The sequence below is a fragment of the Caretta caretta genome, chromosome 5 (genome assembly GCF_965140235.1).
Source record: "Caretta caretta isolate rCarCar2 chromosome 5, rCarCar1.hap1, whole genome shotgun sequence".
NCBI lineage: Eukaryota > Metazoa > Chordata > Testudines > Cheloniidae > Caretta > Caretta caretta.
Genome location: NC_134210.1, coordinates 109,766,153 through 109,781,366, shown reverse-complemented (window position 1 = coordinate 109,781,366; position 15,214 = coordinate 109,766,153). Strand labels below are relative to the sequence as shown.

At 37.7% G+C, this 15,214-nt stretch overlaps 1 protein-coding gene across 10 annotated transcripts in view; it reads left to right on the top strand.

The window, feature by feature from the left end:
* NFIB (nuclear factor I B) overlaps nucleotides 1-15,214 on the top strand; it is a 338,695-nt gene that overhangs the window by 311,225 nt on the left and 12,256 nt on the right. For 6 of the 10 annotated variants that reach the window (XM_048849948.2, XM_048849949.2, XM_048849951.2 and 3 more), the window contains exon 11: nucleotides 6,395-6,483. The exons of the other annotated variants lie outside the window; for them this stretch is intronic. In XM_048849948.2, the coding sequence (XP_048705905.1) occupies nucleotides 6,395-6,483 (89 nt within the window). The remainder of the gene's footprint in view (nucleotides 1-6,394; nucleotides 6,484-15,214) is intronic. 10 annotated transcript variants of the gene reach the window in all.

The window sequence follows — 15,214 nt, the reverse complement described above, 5'->3', positions numbered from 1 at the left end:
GACAGATCAGTTGAATTTCCAGTAAAACAATTTATAGCACAAAATTGCTGGAATACTTGCATTTAGATGGGAAGCATTCAATATAACTTGGAAATATTGTGTGTTTGTGTGTCTAGCACCTTTGGGAGCAATACATTTGCATTTACTGATCTGAATAGTGAGAAAAATATGCTATTACACATGTTACTTAGCATGCTACATTGGTAGGCAAAGTTTTGAAGAATTATAAATCTATGCAGTATATTTTTGTTGTGATCATTGGTTGGTGCTGTTGCTAATTGCCTTGAAATGACAGGTATTTCAAAATTGGACATCAACAATAACATAACAAATTTCTTATTTTAACTGCAACTAGAAAGTCATCTACATAAGTAGATCTGCATTAGAAAGGTGCTTATAAAACATCTTAATGTTTTGTTTTAAAAAGTAGTCCTTCCCCAGCCCCCCAAAATATCAATTATAAATTGTTAATGACTACTTGGTTAGAACGCAAAAGTTTTCATTAATTCATTAATCAACATGCAAACGTTATTAACTATTAGTAACGGACTCACGGGGATGTTGCTTAATCAAATGTCTCCTATTTAATCATAGTTAAAATTTTATCTTAGAGTTAGGTTTCAGAGGAACAGCCGTGTGCTCATGCTCAAATAAATTGGTTAGTCTCTAAGGTGCCACAAGTACTCCTCATCTTAGAGTTAGAATTTTAGTAAGGGCTTTGTTCTTAACTTTGCTATTGCAGGTTGGTGAGGTCACTATATGAATTCTGCTTTGGCACACTGAACTATCTATGCTAAGAAATGTCTTTATTGACATAGGAGTTTTGCATAAAAGGAAGGTTGGGTAATCTTCACAGCAGTATGTCAGCACCTCTCTCTCTCTCTCTCTGTCTCTCTCTCTCCCCCGCCCCCCTCCAGCTCATATACACATTGCTTATATTTGAGTTGTAGCAAATGGTTTCCAAGTCTAGACTCACAGAAAAAGTGAAAAATTAGAGTAACAGAGTCAAATTCAGCTGTAGTACAAGAAAGCTCAACTCTTCTGAGCTCTGTGGAATTCTGCCATTTGAGTCCTCATTCTTGGGAGTGTATAGTCATAACACAACAATCATTAGTAAAAGAGTTCAGTTGCAAAACTCCATGTTAATGGACAATAGGGCAAACTTCTGATGGATGGATCGAGGGATGGTGGCATTTCCTTAGTCTCATTCAGTTTATATCACTGTGAATTCACAAAATACAAACTTTATATCCTTGAAACTATAGGCTTCTTAGTGTCTGATCAAAATTGCTTCTGGATTTAAAGTTGTTATACTGCTAGAAACACCAATCCTGGATTTTGCCTATTTAAAGAAAGAAAAGAAAAGATTTATCTTTGTGTTCATAGCACATAAAGGGTAACAGCACCACAATTGGTAAGCTTCCTATTGAAACTGAATAAATCAACCAAAAGAGTACTTGCTCTTGGCCATGATATTGTTATCCTTAATTATTTAACTTTTAAAACATCTTTGAGCTTCTAGAAAAAGTAAATGGGAGGACATTTTCATTCTTTCATTAAGAAAACAGGCAGGCAAAGACAAATGGTTTTAGTGACGAAGTTATCAGCCTGTGATACCAGTTACCTTTAAAACTTTACTTTTTCATATACGCTAACTAATATTGGGCCAATAACTGAGCTGCTAAACTCCTCAGATCCTTGCATTACTTAATACAGCTGCATGGATTTCACTAGAGCTTGGGCTTTAAGGGTGTGGTATATGTTATGCATGATTTTCACACAGCTTTGACATTTATTAAGGGGTCATGTTACCATGTATATGATAATAAGAAATATTTTTGACATCATAAATGTATTTTAAAACTAGAAAACTGTTAGCAGCTTTTGATCTTATTTAATTGTTTCCTCCACACAAGACTACTCTTTTCAAGCAGTATCTCCAGTAGGAAGTTGTTCTTTCCATATGCATCCTTTAGTTGTTGCATTATGCTGTTCAGAATGGAAGGCCCTTCATACCATGTATCACTGAAAATGTAAACTGAAATGACCACTGAAAACAGTGTTTTGGTTTTAAAATGTTTTCGATGCACATTGCTTTTGCTTCAGGCAAAAGACTGAAAGAAGAACACAAGTGGACTCTTAAACAGATCTTCTCAGTAAAGTCAGGAAACAGGTTATCAACACTTAGGCTGTTCTTATTGTCTCTCTTATCATAATTGACAGTTTGACGTAAAACTTGATCACATGACTACCAGGGAGGTATGTAAATGGATAAGAGGTCACCTTTCACATATGCTTGCTGGAAAGGAAACACATTTAAAGGAAGTTTCAGTCAAAACAATGACAGTATGCAAATGTTTAGCTTTATGGGCTTTCTCAAATAACAAAAATCATAGCAGTCTCCTATCACTCACTCACTCACTCTTTCAAATATATGTTTACTTTTACTGATGATCAAAGGGGCATGAAATGAAGATTAATATTAGTCACTTTATTAAAATGTGAAAATATAAAGCCTGCTTAAATATTAACCCTTACAATTATTTAAAGGTTTGAATCGTGGGATTGTAGCTCTAATGTAAATGAGGGTTGTGTGGCTAAAACTCTGCAGGATGATTGTACTCCCCAAGTGTCCAACGTAAACTAAAAAGAGAAAGGAGATTCAAAGTAAACATTCAGGGTCCAAATCAGGATTGCCCCTGTGGCCCCTTTGCACTGACATAATAGGGCTGAGGAGCAATCACATGCCCCCCTGAGAATTACTTCCAGCACAGGGAGGCAGTCTCTACAGACTCTGTGCCCCTTCCCACTCAGTAAGAGTTGGAGTGGGGGTGTATTCCAGGGGTAGTAATGGGTGTGTCTACAAGGCCCGTTAAGGCTGCCTTACCCTGCTTTTGGTACATTTGCCTCTCCCCCCGGCAACTCCAGAATTAGGCTCATTGAGAGGCAATTTTTTTCTCCTGAGGATAATTTTCCTTGTCCCTGTTGTATGTGGTTCTGTGAGAGAGGAATTTAAAACACTTGATTGTGTGTCACACCATCATATATATATATATTCCATATAAGAAACATATTTGAGAGGGGAATACCTATGTAGAAATGTATTAGAAAGCTTGTAAAATGTTTGATTGGGACAATTGCTTGAATCCCTTTTCTTGAACACCCGGGTGCCTTACTTAACAAAAGTCCAGCTGAGGGGGGGGGGGGGGAAAGGTCAAACTAGAGGGTCAGATCCTTGGCTCAGGCTGCTTTGTGCCACCTCAGCGATGTAAAGTGATAGGAGAGCTTGTCGTAAAGGAGCAACCAGAGATTCTCCCTGACAGAGGGAAATCCTTCAGTGGCATACAGGCAGCTTTGTGCCACTGGCTTCCCCATTCCTCTACATAGAAGGTCTTTCAAGTTGGTGTTCCAGGGTGGAGTGAAGTGCACTGTGTTCTATCTATCTGATCTCTAGGTAACGCAATGCCATTTGCGACTTTCATAATTTTACTGCAGCCCTTAGGTGCACTAAATGTAAGTTTAGTTACATAAGAAGTTATAAGTTACATTGGGGGCTGCTGGCCTTTGCCTGGCTCCAGAATGACCTAAATTAACACAGAATAGTCATAATACTAAACTCCAATGTCTCAGGTACTTCCAAAGCTAGAAGCAAGTGTTGTGTGTCCAATTACAAAGCTGGAAATCTCCCTTTTCAGTGGCATGAAGTTCCCAGGTGAGAGTCTGGGCGACACCTCTTAGAGGCGCAGCAAAGACCTCTCAGCCCTGGGGGAAGGAAGAGAGCTAAGGGGCTCCTCTGGGCTTGCCCTCTGAGGACATATTTGCCTCTTTACTGCTGTCTTGACATTGCCTGCTCCATGGAAATCTTCTCCCTCCCGGAACTGGGGCTGTTGGGGCCCCCTTTATACTACTCCAGCCCATTGACCTGGAGTAAAGATGCCAAACCATTTCTACCCTGGCAGGGACACAGGATATCAGATTTTAAAGTGATATTTCTATGGCTATTATTAACCCCAAACTAAATCTTAGTCATACAGGTTTCTAGATGGTGATTTTGGAGAGGAAATTCTACATGAGTAGGAAAGAGGAAACATTTCCCTTGTAGGTTAATTTTGAAAACAAAATGGCGGCTGTTTGAAGCTGCTCAGAGATTTGGAACATTAAACTTAAGCCACATGGAAGTGGTTTAGTAGACAGGTGCTGCATTTCTAGGCTCATGATAGAATTATTTATCACATGCTTCTCTAATTTAGCACATGTGTATATATGGTGGGACAGATGAATTTACAGTATACCAATTTACACCAGCTGAGGATCTGGCCCTGTATGTATGTATGTATGCATGTCCTCTCTCTTTCTCTCTCTTTCTCTCTATGGTTACAAATTATGAAGAGGTGTGTGCATAATAAATAAAGTGTGTCAATAGCATTTATGAATTAGATTCAAAAAGCTCTTGGAGTTTGTGTAATTACACATTTAGGATATTTGTTGTACATATTAAAATCCATATGAAAACCGTAGGGGGAAAATTATTGCTTATGCACAGTAGCTGATTTATTAAACTGTAATGTATCAGACATTTATTGTTTTCCTCAAATACCAAAAGGAGTTAGATTATAATACAAGCTAATTGTTTGTCAGATTTTTGAGTTAGACAAGTGCATAAAATCATTCAGCAGCAATAAGTTCTGGTTTTGGCATTCTTATGGCTTATAACTGGCCAAAGAGTTTTGTTTGGATGGTTTGGTTTAATTTTGTAAAAAGGAAAAAATTGTTTCCATTTTTAAAACTTTAGACATCATGTTTCAGCTGAAAGTGAATTTTTATAACCAAGTTGTAAGCCTTTAAAATATGCTTTTATAATGAAAATGCTGACAGATACTTAAGTATTGTAGCACAAATATAACCATTATACTACTGGCTAGAGTATTTGAACAGATATATTTTATTATGTCTTCAGAATAAAAATAGTGCTTATGAAACAGTTTCATACAGTGACTACGGAAAAATGCACACACCTACCCCTTTCTTTGAGCATATTTAATATATTCTTTACAGTTACACTCTAGCAAACTTTTTGGTCTGAATGTTTCCTTTTCTGGTTACTTTAATGTAGTTTAGTCATGCTTATAATAGACTTCAGAAGGTCTCTTAGAGTTCTTTAGGTAACAAACAAGAAACAAACCTTATGAAAACAGACTAACATTTCCATTTCTCAAACCTCAGCTGCAGGAAACTTATTAGTGTAACAGTCAAGACTGCAATATGGTCTTGTCTTTAACATATGTATTTATCAGGAAAGGACTGTAGTTAATTGTGCTACTGTGTAAATAATTTCTTTTAGTTTGTTTGCCATAGTCTGCAACTTTTAAAAGCGCTTAAAACTTGCATGGAGAAAACAAGATGCTTTTTATGCAATTAATCTTAGTGATCAAGTTATCTTTAATTCGAAGTGCTGTATCATGCAAGATGTACAGTAATTTATTTATAGCATTGCTATGCAGAGGTTAAAAACTATGCTTTCTGTATGTTTTCGTCTCAAGCCACATAAGTTTACTTTCTTAAACATAAAAATAAGCAGTATATCTTTTCAATAAATCTGCTAGCACTGTAGGGCAGCTGTTAAACAAACAGAGCTGTATAGGGTTACACGAACAATCTGTGAAGGGCAGAACTGATGATTTGGGGATCTGGGAAGAATTTGTTTCAGCTTACATTTAGTGCATTCCTCACTATATTTAAATATAATAAAGTATTTTAAATGCTATTATTTTGAGTCCTGAACAAGATTAGATTATCTTATCACCTCTTGCTAAGTAATACCACTTTCAGTAACACTAAATTAATAAACCTCTATTACAAAATACATTTACCCTTCTAAAACAGTAAGATAAAGGCATATAGTTTGTGTAATTTGGGGATTTTTTCTATAAATTGCATGTCTTCTATGATTCACCAAATGCATGCTTCAAGATATTGATTATTTTTGACCTTTACCTAGTACAGATTACTTAGTACATTGCATATAAAACACAGCATTTTGATTTTCTTTCTTAAAATATTTCACTATTGAACATTAACATTTTCTTTTATTCCAGCTCAGTTTGTAATCTAATAACGGCTAATTGTTATGTGCTAAACACTAGTTATCTTTTATGCTTTATTAATAGAGGAGCGTATTAAAGTAGCATTTTCTTAAAATTAAAAAAAAATAGGAATTTTATTTTTCAGTGTAATGGGTTTTTGTTGGTTTTTGGGGGTTTTGTTTGTTTTTAAGTTACTTTTTGGGAAAGTAAGGTTTGTGCCATGTACAGTACTAGTTTGCATGTATTCATTTAAATACTAAAATCTGTAGTACTGCTCGATCCATATCTGACTGCTAGGTTTCAATTGACAGCTGAGGATTTGTGACTGGACCATGAATCAAAACGGCAGGCATTTATACCCCAGTGCCAGTGAGGATACATTGGGAATTACTTGGCAAAGGTAACATTTTAATTATTTCCAACGCTACACTACATCTAAAAAAGTTACATTGAGCTGCAGTATCTGTTTTTAGCAGGCCTCCAAGAAGGAATATATGTCAAAATTTTAACCAAAACATCTATGTATAACATTTCTTTAATACACATTTACATTATCTTTAATGTAAATTGAACTGTTAGAATATACTATAGTTAAGTACCTGGGATGCCAAATGTTTGCTGTCAAGTGCAAGGCATTTGTATTTTTAAAGGACTGCAGATTTTAGGACTTAAAAAATCGAATCACAGTTTAAAGAACTAAAGTAATATATTTTGGGCTTACAGATTAATATGCAAAAGACAGTATGATTAAAAACAATAGGTAACTAGTATAGCAGTTCTCTGATGTGGGTGCTATTTTGGGAATGAATAATCATACTATCCATAGAAGTAATTTGGAATAACAAGTTTGGGACAATTGGTATAGATTTAGGTCACTAACATGCACACGAAGGTAAGATGTAAACCATATCCTTTATAAACTAAAATACAAAACAATTAGAATTCATTATTCATGAAAAGGAGTTATTTTCTTTGCATGCTAGAGAAACCTTAGCTATTGGTACAGAATCAATTACACATATATTACATGTATTACTGGTTATGGTAGCAGTAGGGGTGTGTGTGTGTGTGTGTGTGTGTGTGTGTGTGTGTGTGTTTAAAAATAGGTGAAAGATAATAAGCAATACCATTATGAGATAATGTCAGTCTTTCAGTTCTTTAATATGTAGAATTCCCTTTGATTTACCTCACTGGGGGAAAGTTATACATATGAGGAAAAGCCTGCAGATTTGGCCCCTAACAGGTGAAGCAGTCTCTCCCCTACACTTAAAATAATGTTATATACCTCTCTGAGGTATGTGTGTACAAATATGACAATGTATCATTGCTATCACTTCCAAATAATTCATGTACATGTGTGTGTGAGTATGGCTGGATACATAAAATCTTGCTGTGGAGTATACTAGATGACATACTGTTTTACTGTTGATGCTAAAAGTTTTTTTTCAGTATCAGTTTGGAAATGTGATATTTGAAATGGAAAGTTGGGTGCTGTACATGAATCCAAAGTTTAAACTATTAAACTAGTATTGCTGTACCAATATTACACAACAAATGACCTGCCAGCAGTTAGTTACTTGCTTGATTGCATGTATTTTCTGTACTTTTTTTCTAATAATTTTGGAGTCTGGTAGAATTCTGAAATCGTGTTGAAAGAGCAAGGTGGCCAAAAGAACAGTTTTTCATGTCAAAAATCAAATAGTACAATGAATGGAGAGTTAACCTAGTGGGTTCACCTCAACTCCTCAAGGACTGATTCACATTATAAATCCCCATCACATGATAATTGGTAGTTTTTATCCTTACTTCTGTATTATTAAGAATAATTTTTATCCTTACTTCTGTATTATTATGAATCCAAACTGAGCGACTGTAGCACAGAGCGTAACTTATTCCCCCCCCCACACACACACAGTGTGTAGCTTTCTCAGAACATTAATAGGAGACTGTAGATTGGACAAGAACTCTCAGTTTGTGAGCTAGTGATTGGTGGACCTGCTTCTCAGATAGTGTTAATCAGTGTAGTATTATTGACTTCATTGGAGCTAGACAAGCTGAGGATCTGGCCCAGTGCATTGTGGACTTCAGTTGTCATGCCTACCACACATGCTCCTTGGCTGTAAGTTGCTAAAAGAGAGGAGGGGGAAAAAAGACATGTAATCACATGTAGGTGAGGGTTATTTTTAAAATGTAGCCTTTGGGATACAGATACGCTTTTCAAACATCTGTGGAAAAGAAAACATAAAAGCATAAATGGGAGATACGATAACAAGTGGGTAGTTTTCTTGATAAAGTCTTTATATCATTACAAGAAAGAAACCTTGGAGCAATAAATTCTTTTTGAATGTTTGGTAAAGCAATATTTCCTTGTTTAAAAAGGAAAATGGAAAAGTTTTCTCCCACAAACTTGTTTGATCAGCATTTCCTCCAAATCTGCAATACTCATTTGGATAGTAAATAGAGTGACTTTTTATAGAAGGCTTTCATGATAGTTTTAAGTTGCAACAACGAATATGTTGTGGTGCACTGTTTTTTGAGAAGTCTTGTTGAATACTTGTACTCACTGAGGTCAAAGAGTTGGTGGTGCCTGAAAATGAGCTTTTCTATATGTGCATAGATCAGGTGATAGAAGTGACCACATTGAAAGTTTTCTCCATGCTGCACTGTCAGTGACCTCCCTCATCCCCAACTCGGAGAGGACCACCCTCTGAGAGGGTGAGAGGTGACAGGGTCCCTATGCTTGTTCTTTTTGTATACTTCGTCTTATCATTGGCTGCCAGTCATGCCAAACAGTGCTAAATGATCTATAGATTTTAAAACTAACTGGTAATTTTTTTCTAGTAAAACGACAAGCCTGATGTAATTTCCAAAGGAATAGTAATATATATTTTTCAAAAACATCAACTTCTAAAATCACTAGAGAAAGACAACGTGAGTTATACAAAATGAGAAACTTAAGTCCTCAGTGTGCGTATTTTCAAAAAAAGCAGAGTAGTTATGTGTATGAATAGTTATACAAACTTAGATGTATCCTTCAGTTGGTTAAAATAAACATATTGGTGTCAGTGAAGGAGAAGTTTACATAAAACATCTGTTCAACACCCTCAACAATAAACAAAAACAGGTTTTAAATATAATAGTTGGAAGTAATTTTATTTTGCTCCTGGTACCATGATTGCCTAAGACTGGCAACATTTTTATTATCTATTTATTGGTATATGATGTGTTTGTTTGCACTGAACATTAGGACCTCAGTTCAGAAAATCATTTAAGCACATGCTTAATATTAAGCATATGAGTAATCCCGTTTATATAATGCCTAAAATTAAGCACGTGCCTAAGTGCTTCACTGAATCTGGACCCTATACTTCATTCTTTTTGCTGTACAGATGAAGATAATATGGGGGGAGGGATAGCTCAGTGTTTTGAGCATTGGCCGGCTAAACCCAGGGTTCAGAGTTCAATCCTTGAGGGGGCCATTTAGGGATCTGGGGCAAAAATTGGGGATTGGTCCTGCTTTGAGCAGGGGGTTGGACTAGATGACCTCCTGAGGTCCCTTCCAACCCTGATTTTCTATGATACATCTATGATTTAGAACTTATCTAAACAAAGGTCATTCAGACCTTTGCTGAGGTAACTGCAAATAGTTAGACTCAAGTTGGAAAATAAAGTTTCAAGCACTGCACAGTAAACAAAAATGGATGCAAGTAAAACTTAAACTATGAGTGAGTGAGAGAAGGACTCCGTGAAATGTATGGGCTGGGTGCATGATCCACTAACCATTATTTACCCACAAGGTTAGTCACATTGACTCCAGCATGATTAACAAAGGGATGCAGGATTGGGCCTTTGTATACTAGATTTGAATATTTCCCAGTAAGCCTTTCACAAACTGTAAACAAACCACTAGTGGTAAAATATACATTTTATCACAGATATTATTAATTTTCCTATTATTCTCAACTACTATAATTTATACTTTTTAAAAAACTGTTGCTCTTAAGGGTTAACTGTTACTTTAACATTACATTTACACTACCCAGGCAAATGCACTAGGCTAGCATTTCCTGCCTTCAGTTTGTTATCTTGACACATAAGTACAGTACAACAGCTGGTTTGTTCCTGGAGCTCCTGAGGGGAGCTTTATTCTCAGAGTGCTGAATTTCCTTTTCAGCTTTAGCTGTAGGGGTGTTCAAAATGTTCAGTTTTTTAAGCAGCACTCTTTGCCCCTAGCACTACTCTGGGGCTGTGATAATAATGCAGATAAGGCAGCTGAATGGAATAATCTCCAGTTCGTGGGGGAGTGGGAGAGGAAGTGGAAATTGCTTGGAGTCTTTTCCATACCACACTACCTTGTGTCTGTCAGAATCTAGTGAACATACAAAGTCACTAACAACTGAATTATCACTAAGTGTTTCTGTAGTTATCTGTTGTATTAAAAAAAGTTAACACATCTGGACAACAAACACACCTGTTAGATCAAGGATTTTTTATTTTATTTCCACAGTTCATATTTGTTTGGGATAAAAGTACAAACTCAACTTTTGAAACTAAGAACAAAGAAGTGAAAATCTTCTAGTGATAAAAGTATTCACAGCAGACAAATGCAAGGATTTCTGGTCTTTTTCAATTTAAATCGCTATCTCTTATAGTTTCACCCAACTCAGTAATAAAGAAAGATGTGCAGAACATTATGTTTCCTTTCCATCTAGGCAAACATCTTCAGAACACTTCCTAAGAAATTAATTGTATTCCAGCCAGACTTGCATGCTGCCATCCCACAGGAAATGGGTCAGCAATCCATTAAGATGCCATTAGATAATCTAATTTGGAACTTAATCTCTAAATTAACCATGCTCCATACTTGAAGCATACTTGAGAGAAAGAAAAAAAGTTTATGTTTGAATCGATAGGGGAGCCGAAGCGTGAAGAAGGCTGTTTGTTTTTTCTGTAGCTGTGGTCACGTCTCAAGCCGTCTGGTAACCAGGAGAAACCAGACATGATGTAATTCCAGATTGAACTTGAACTTCAGGGACTTAGAATGGGGGAACAATGGACCATAGGAATCAATAATGTCCATTTTCCACATGATTATGTTTGGAGCTTTAAGTTAACCTTTATGGGAGAATCAGCAAGATCTGCAGTGCAACCAAAATGAGGTGATCTAGAGACAAGATGTTGAGTAAAGAAAACAACTTTTCCAGTGATATTTTCTGAGTAGCACTGCAGATTCCAGCAGGATTAGGAAAGTTCCCGCTCTGCAGTAAACCGGTTGCCTGTTCTGAGCACTCTTTGTTCACTTAGGTAGAACAAACTTAATCTTACATTTCCTGTCAGATGATTTTTGGCAGCAGTTTTAGGGAAGGAGGAGCATTTACAGAAAATTCCCAAGTGTAAACTGTACCTTTAACTCGTTAGTGACTCTGGAATTTTACCTACTAGCCATTTTATCTCAAGTTGTTTCATTTTAAGCAATAAAAGTGCACTTTTTGTGTGTGGCAAACAAGATGTTCACTTGCATTTAGTGTTGTGTTTACTAAACAAAGAAAATTCTGATTGTATTTACCAAAGTGCTAACACATAGCATGTAATAAATTACTGTTTTAAATGATAAAGTTAGTTGTGGAAGAAGAAAAAGAAGTATAAAATGCTTTTGTGATTAGGTGTAAAAAAAAATTCTATTCAACGTTTTGAAAAAGAAAATTAGAGAACAGGAATACCCAGTTTGGGTGCTGAAATGCAGCCCTTTAGTTAACCTTTCCTTTGCTGCATTGCAAACTTTTATTGTTAAGTGGAATTTTCCTGTTTTCTTGTTGTTTATTTATTTGGCCACATATGTTTGTCTGAAATTACAGAATCTGTTTTTCTCAGAGGTTTAGCTCACATAAAAGAAACAAATCATCCCGTGCAAAACATTCATGTGTGTTTGGTGAAGGACTCTGTTAGATCTCATTCGTTTGTTTCCTCTACCCACCAGTCCTACTGCAGGGTCCCCCAAAACCCATGTATCTCTGTGTCTACTAGGAACCCTGTGCCTCTGCACTGTCCCTGGGAACTCCCACCAACCTCAGCTTCATGACAGCTAGCTCTCCAGCCAGTTGCTGCCCCAGGCATCTCACCCTCCTTCAACCTAGTCAGGGTACACAGTGCAGAGTGGACGTGCACCAAAATCTCAGCCTGAGCTAACTGTGCTGAGCACTTTTTGTGGTATTCATAGGAGGATGCATGTCTCCTGACCCCCTTCCCCTATTTTTCACTCTAAACCCACTGAGAAACTTCTTAAGGTCCATGAGAGGGAAAACAATGCCTCAGAAGCAGAACTCCCTTGCCTCTACTTCCCTGTGGAATTTACATCTCCATCTGCTAGATCGAGAGGATGATTTCTGCCCAACTAAAGTATAAAAAGCTTCCTAAGTTAAGCAGAGATATACTTAACATAGTATCTCTTAAATGAACACCCACTTCTGAGGTAGAATGTGGCCGCTGTTTAAGTGCACAAGCTAACTGCTCACACACCAGTTCAGGACAGAGAGTGACAGAAAGTACCGTACACAAGAGAAACTCAAGGGAGTTTTAACAGAGGAAGAAATAACCAAATTGGAATTTAGCCAGGCCACTGGAGTTAACACCACTAGTCCTGCAAAGTGGCATATAATCTTAATGTCCACAAGCGGTTGGAACTTTAGCTTCATGTCTCAATTGAAGGAGAACACTTTCAAATAGTACATTGCCCTCTATTGCTGTGCTAGGGCATTGGTTCAATTCTGACTCAGAAGGTAGAGCATCCCTGCTACGTCATCAACATCACTTCCTTCAGCATCAAGGTGTTGCTAGCTCTTTTAGCCAAAGTACTGATCTAGGCTGGCCATGATTAGCTTGTGAGAGCTGATATGATCACAGCAAAAGGTGGTAAGGCTGCATCTAGAAATGATATTTTAGGTCAGTGGTCCCCAAACTGTGGGGCATGCCCCCTGGGGGGGGCACGAAGGAGTGTTTGGGGGGAGGGGCCCATGGTAGGGCCTGGGTCAGCCCCATGGGGAGCGGGGAGGTAGCGTCACCCAGCCCAGCTCCGGCCAGGGCCGCAGCACCATTCTGCTCCCAGCCCAGCTCCTGCACCAGCCACAGCTCCACTCCACCCTGAGCTGCAGTTTATCTCCTCCCACAGGCCAGCTCTGTCCTCATTCCCTGTCTAGCTCCAGTTCTGCTCCCAGCTCTGCCTTTACCACAAGCTCCGCTGCTGAGCCAAATGTGCAGTAATGGAGGTGGGGCGCGGACAAATTACATTACTGGTAAGGGGCGGTGTGACAAGAAAAGTTTGGGCACCATTGTTTTAGGTCTGCTTTTTAAGAGATCAGAAAATGCGTGTATCAGAGACTTTTTAAGCTTTTACAACAGAAGTATTAACTGCTGGAGACTTAACTTGATATTGGTGCAAGTCTTGATTACATTTATTCTTCAGTGCAGAGTAATTTGTTTATTACTCTCCTCACATTAATATAACCTCCACAGTGGACTGTATATAAATACTGTGCTGCTTATGGTCAATTCCAGTAATATTTTGATCAGGGATTCTTGAAAGAGCACTTAGTATTTTTAGAAGAAAATCATGGGTGAAATCTTGATTGCATTAACATGTGAAAACTGTAATGGAAACTATTACACTAAGACACTGGTAGAGTTTGTCTTTGCTATTTTATGACATTTGTGAACAAAGAAATGATGATTGCAGAATGCATCTATTGTTGAAAATTCTAGTTATTACCAGAAAAGGCTGCTGCTGCTGCTGCTATTAACATTATTATGAAAGGATGATGGTTCATGGAGTTGGTAGTGACACTGGTAGCCTCTCCTTACAACGGTGCTGGTTGGAATCTAGATATATAACTGAAAGCTCTTTTCTGATGGCTGCTTATCCTGTAACCTTGTTTAGAAACTTACATGGAATGCATATAGAGAGACAAGGAGGGTGAGGTAATATCTTTTACTGGATCAACTTCTGTTGGTGAAAGAGACAAGCTTTCCAGCTTACACAGAGCTCTTCTTCAGATCTGGGAAATGTACTTAGAATGTCACAGCTAAATACAAGGTGGAACAGATTGATTAGCACAAGTAGTTAACACCATGTTTCCAGGGACCATTCACACCTTTCCAATCATGGGTTGGGGAGTGTTAGTGGGTTATAGATTGTTGTAATAAGCCAGAAATCCAGTGTCTCTATTCAGTCCATGATTTTTAATGTCTAGCAAAGTTATTAATTTAAGCTCCCAGGCTCATCTTTTGAAGGTGTAGTGCAAGTTTCCTTTGAGGATGAGCACTGAGAGGTCAGCTATAGAGTTATCACTTTGTGAAAAGTGTTCACCCACAGGTGATAGGGTGTTTTTGTCTTTTATCTCCTTCCATGGTGGAGTGTCCTTGTTTAGTGAAGGTGGTTTTAAGTATGCTAAGATGTATACCTGGACTTTTTCCTTGGAGCATATTTTGTGGTATCTGAGTGCCTGGCTGTAGATAATAGATTTCTTGGTGTGCTTGGGATGGTTACTGAATCTGTGAAGGTAAGTGTGGCAGTCTGTGGATTTTGGACACCTAGGATGAAAATATCATTGATCTCTCTCTCTCTCTCTCTCAAAAAAAGGTGGGGGGGGCAAAAGAACTCTTCTAGTTCTCCCCATGTTAGTATGGTATCAGATCCTGTGGTGGGGCAGTAGTTCAGTTCCTTGGAGAGTACAGATAATTCAGCTCTGATTAGGAGTAGTCTTGACAAATTGATGATGTTGGAGTGTCACATAGAATCCATATGGTGGGTCTTGGTGCTGTGGTTTCTCCTGGATGTGGTGTTCTGTGGGTAGTGGACTTGCTGTAGTTGGTTCCCCTTTTTGTTTTTGTGTTGGATGGCTGCCGTCAGGTTTTTGGAGACGCATTGATGATATTTTCATTCTCTGTACAGACACCTAAACTCCCTCATAGATTTCCACCACAACTTCAGCAACCATCATCTATCTATTAAACTCTCTCTAGAACACTCCCACACTAGCATCAACCTCCTGGACACCACAATGAGGTTCAACAGTGGAACTCTACAGACAGCGATATACAAGAAACCTCTTGAAATATGTGTTAACTACCTATGCTAA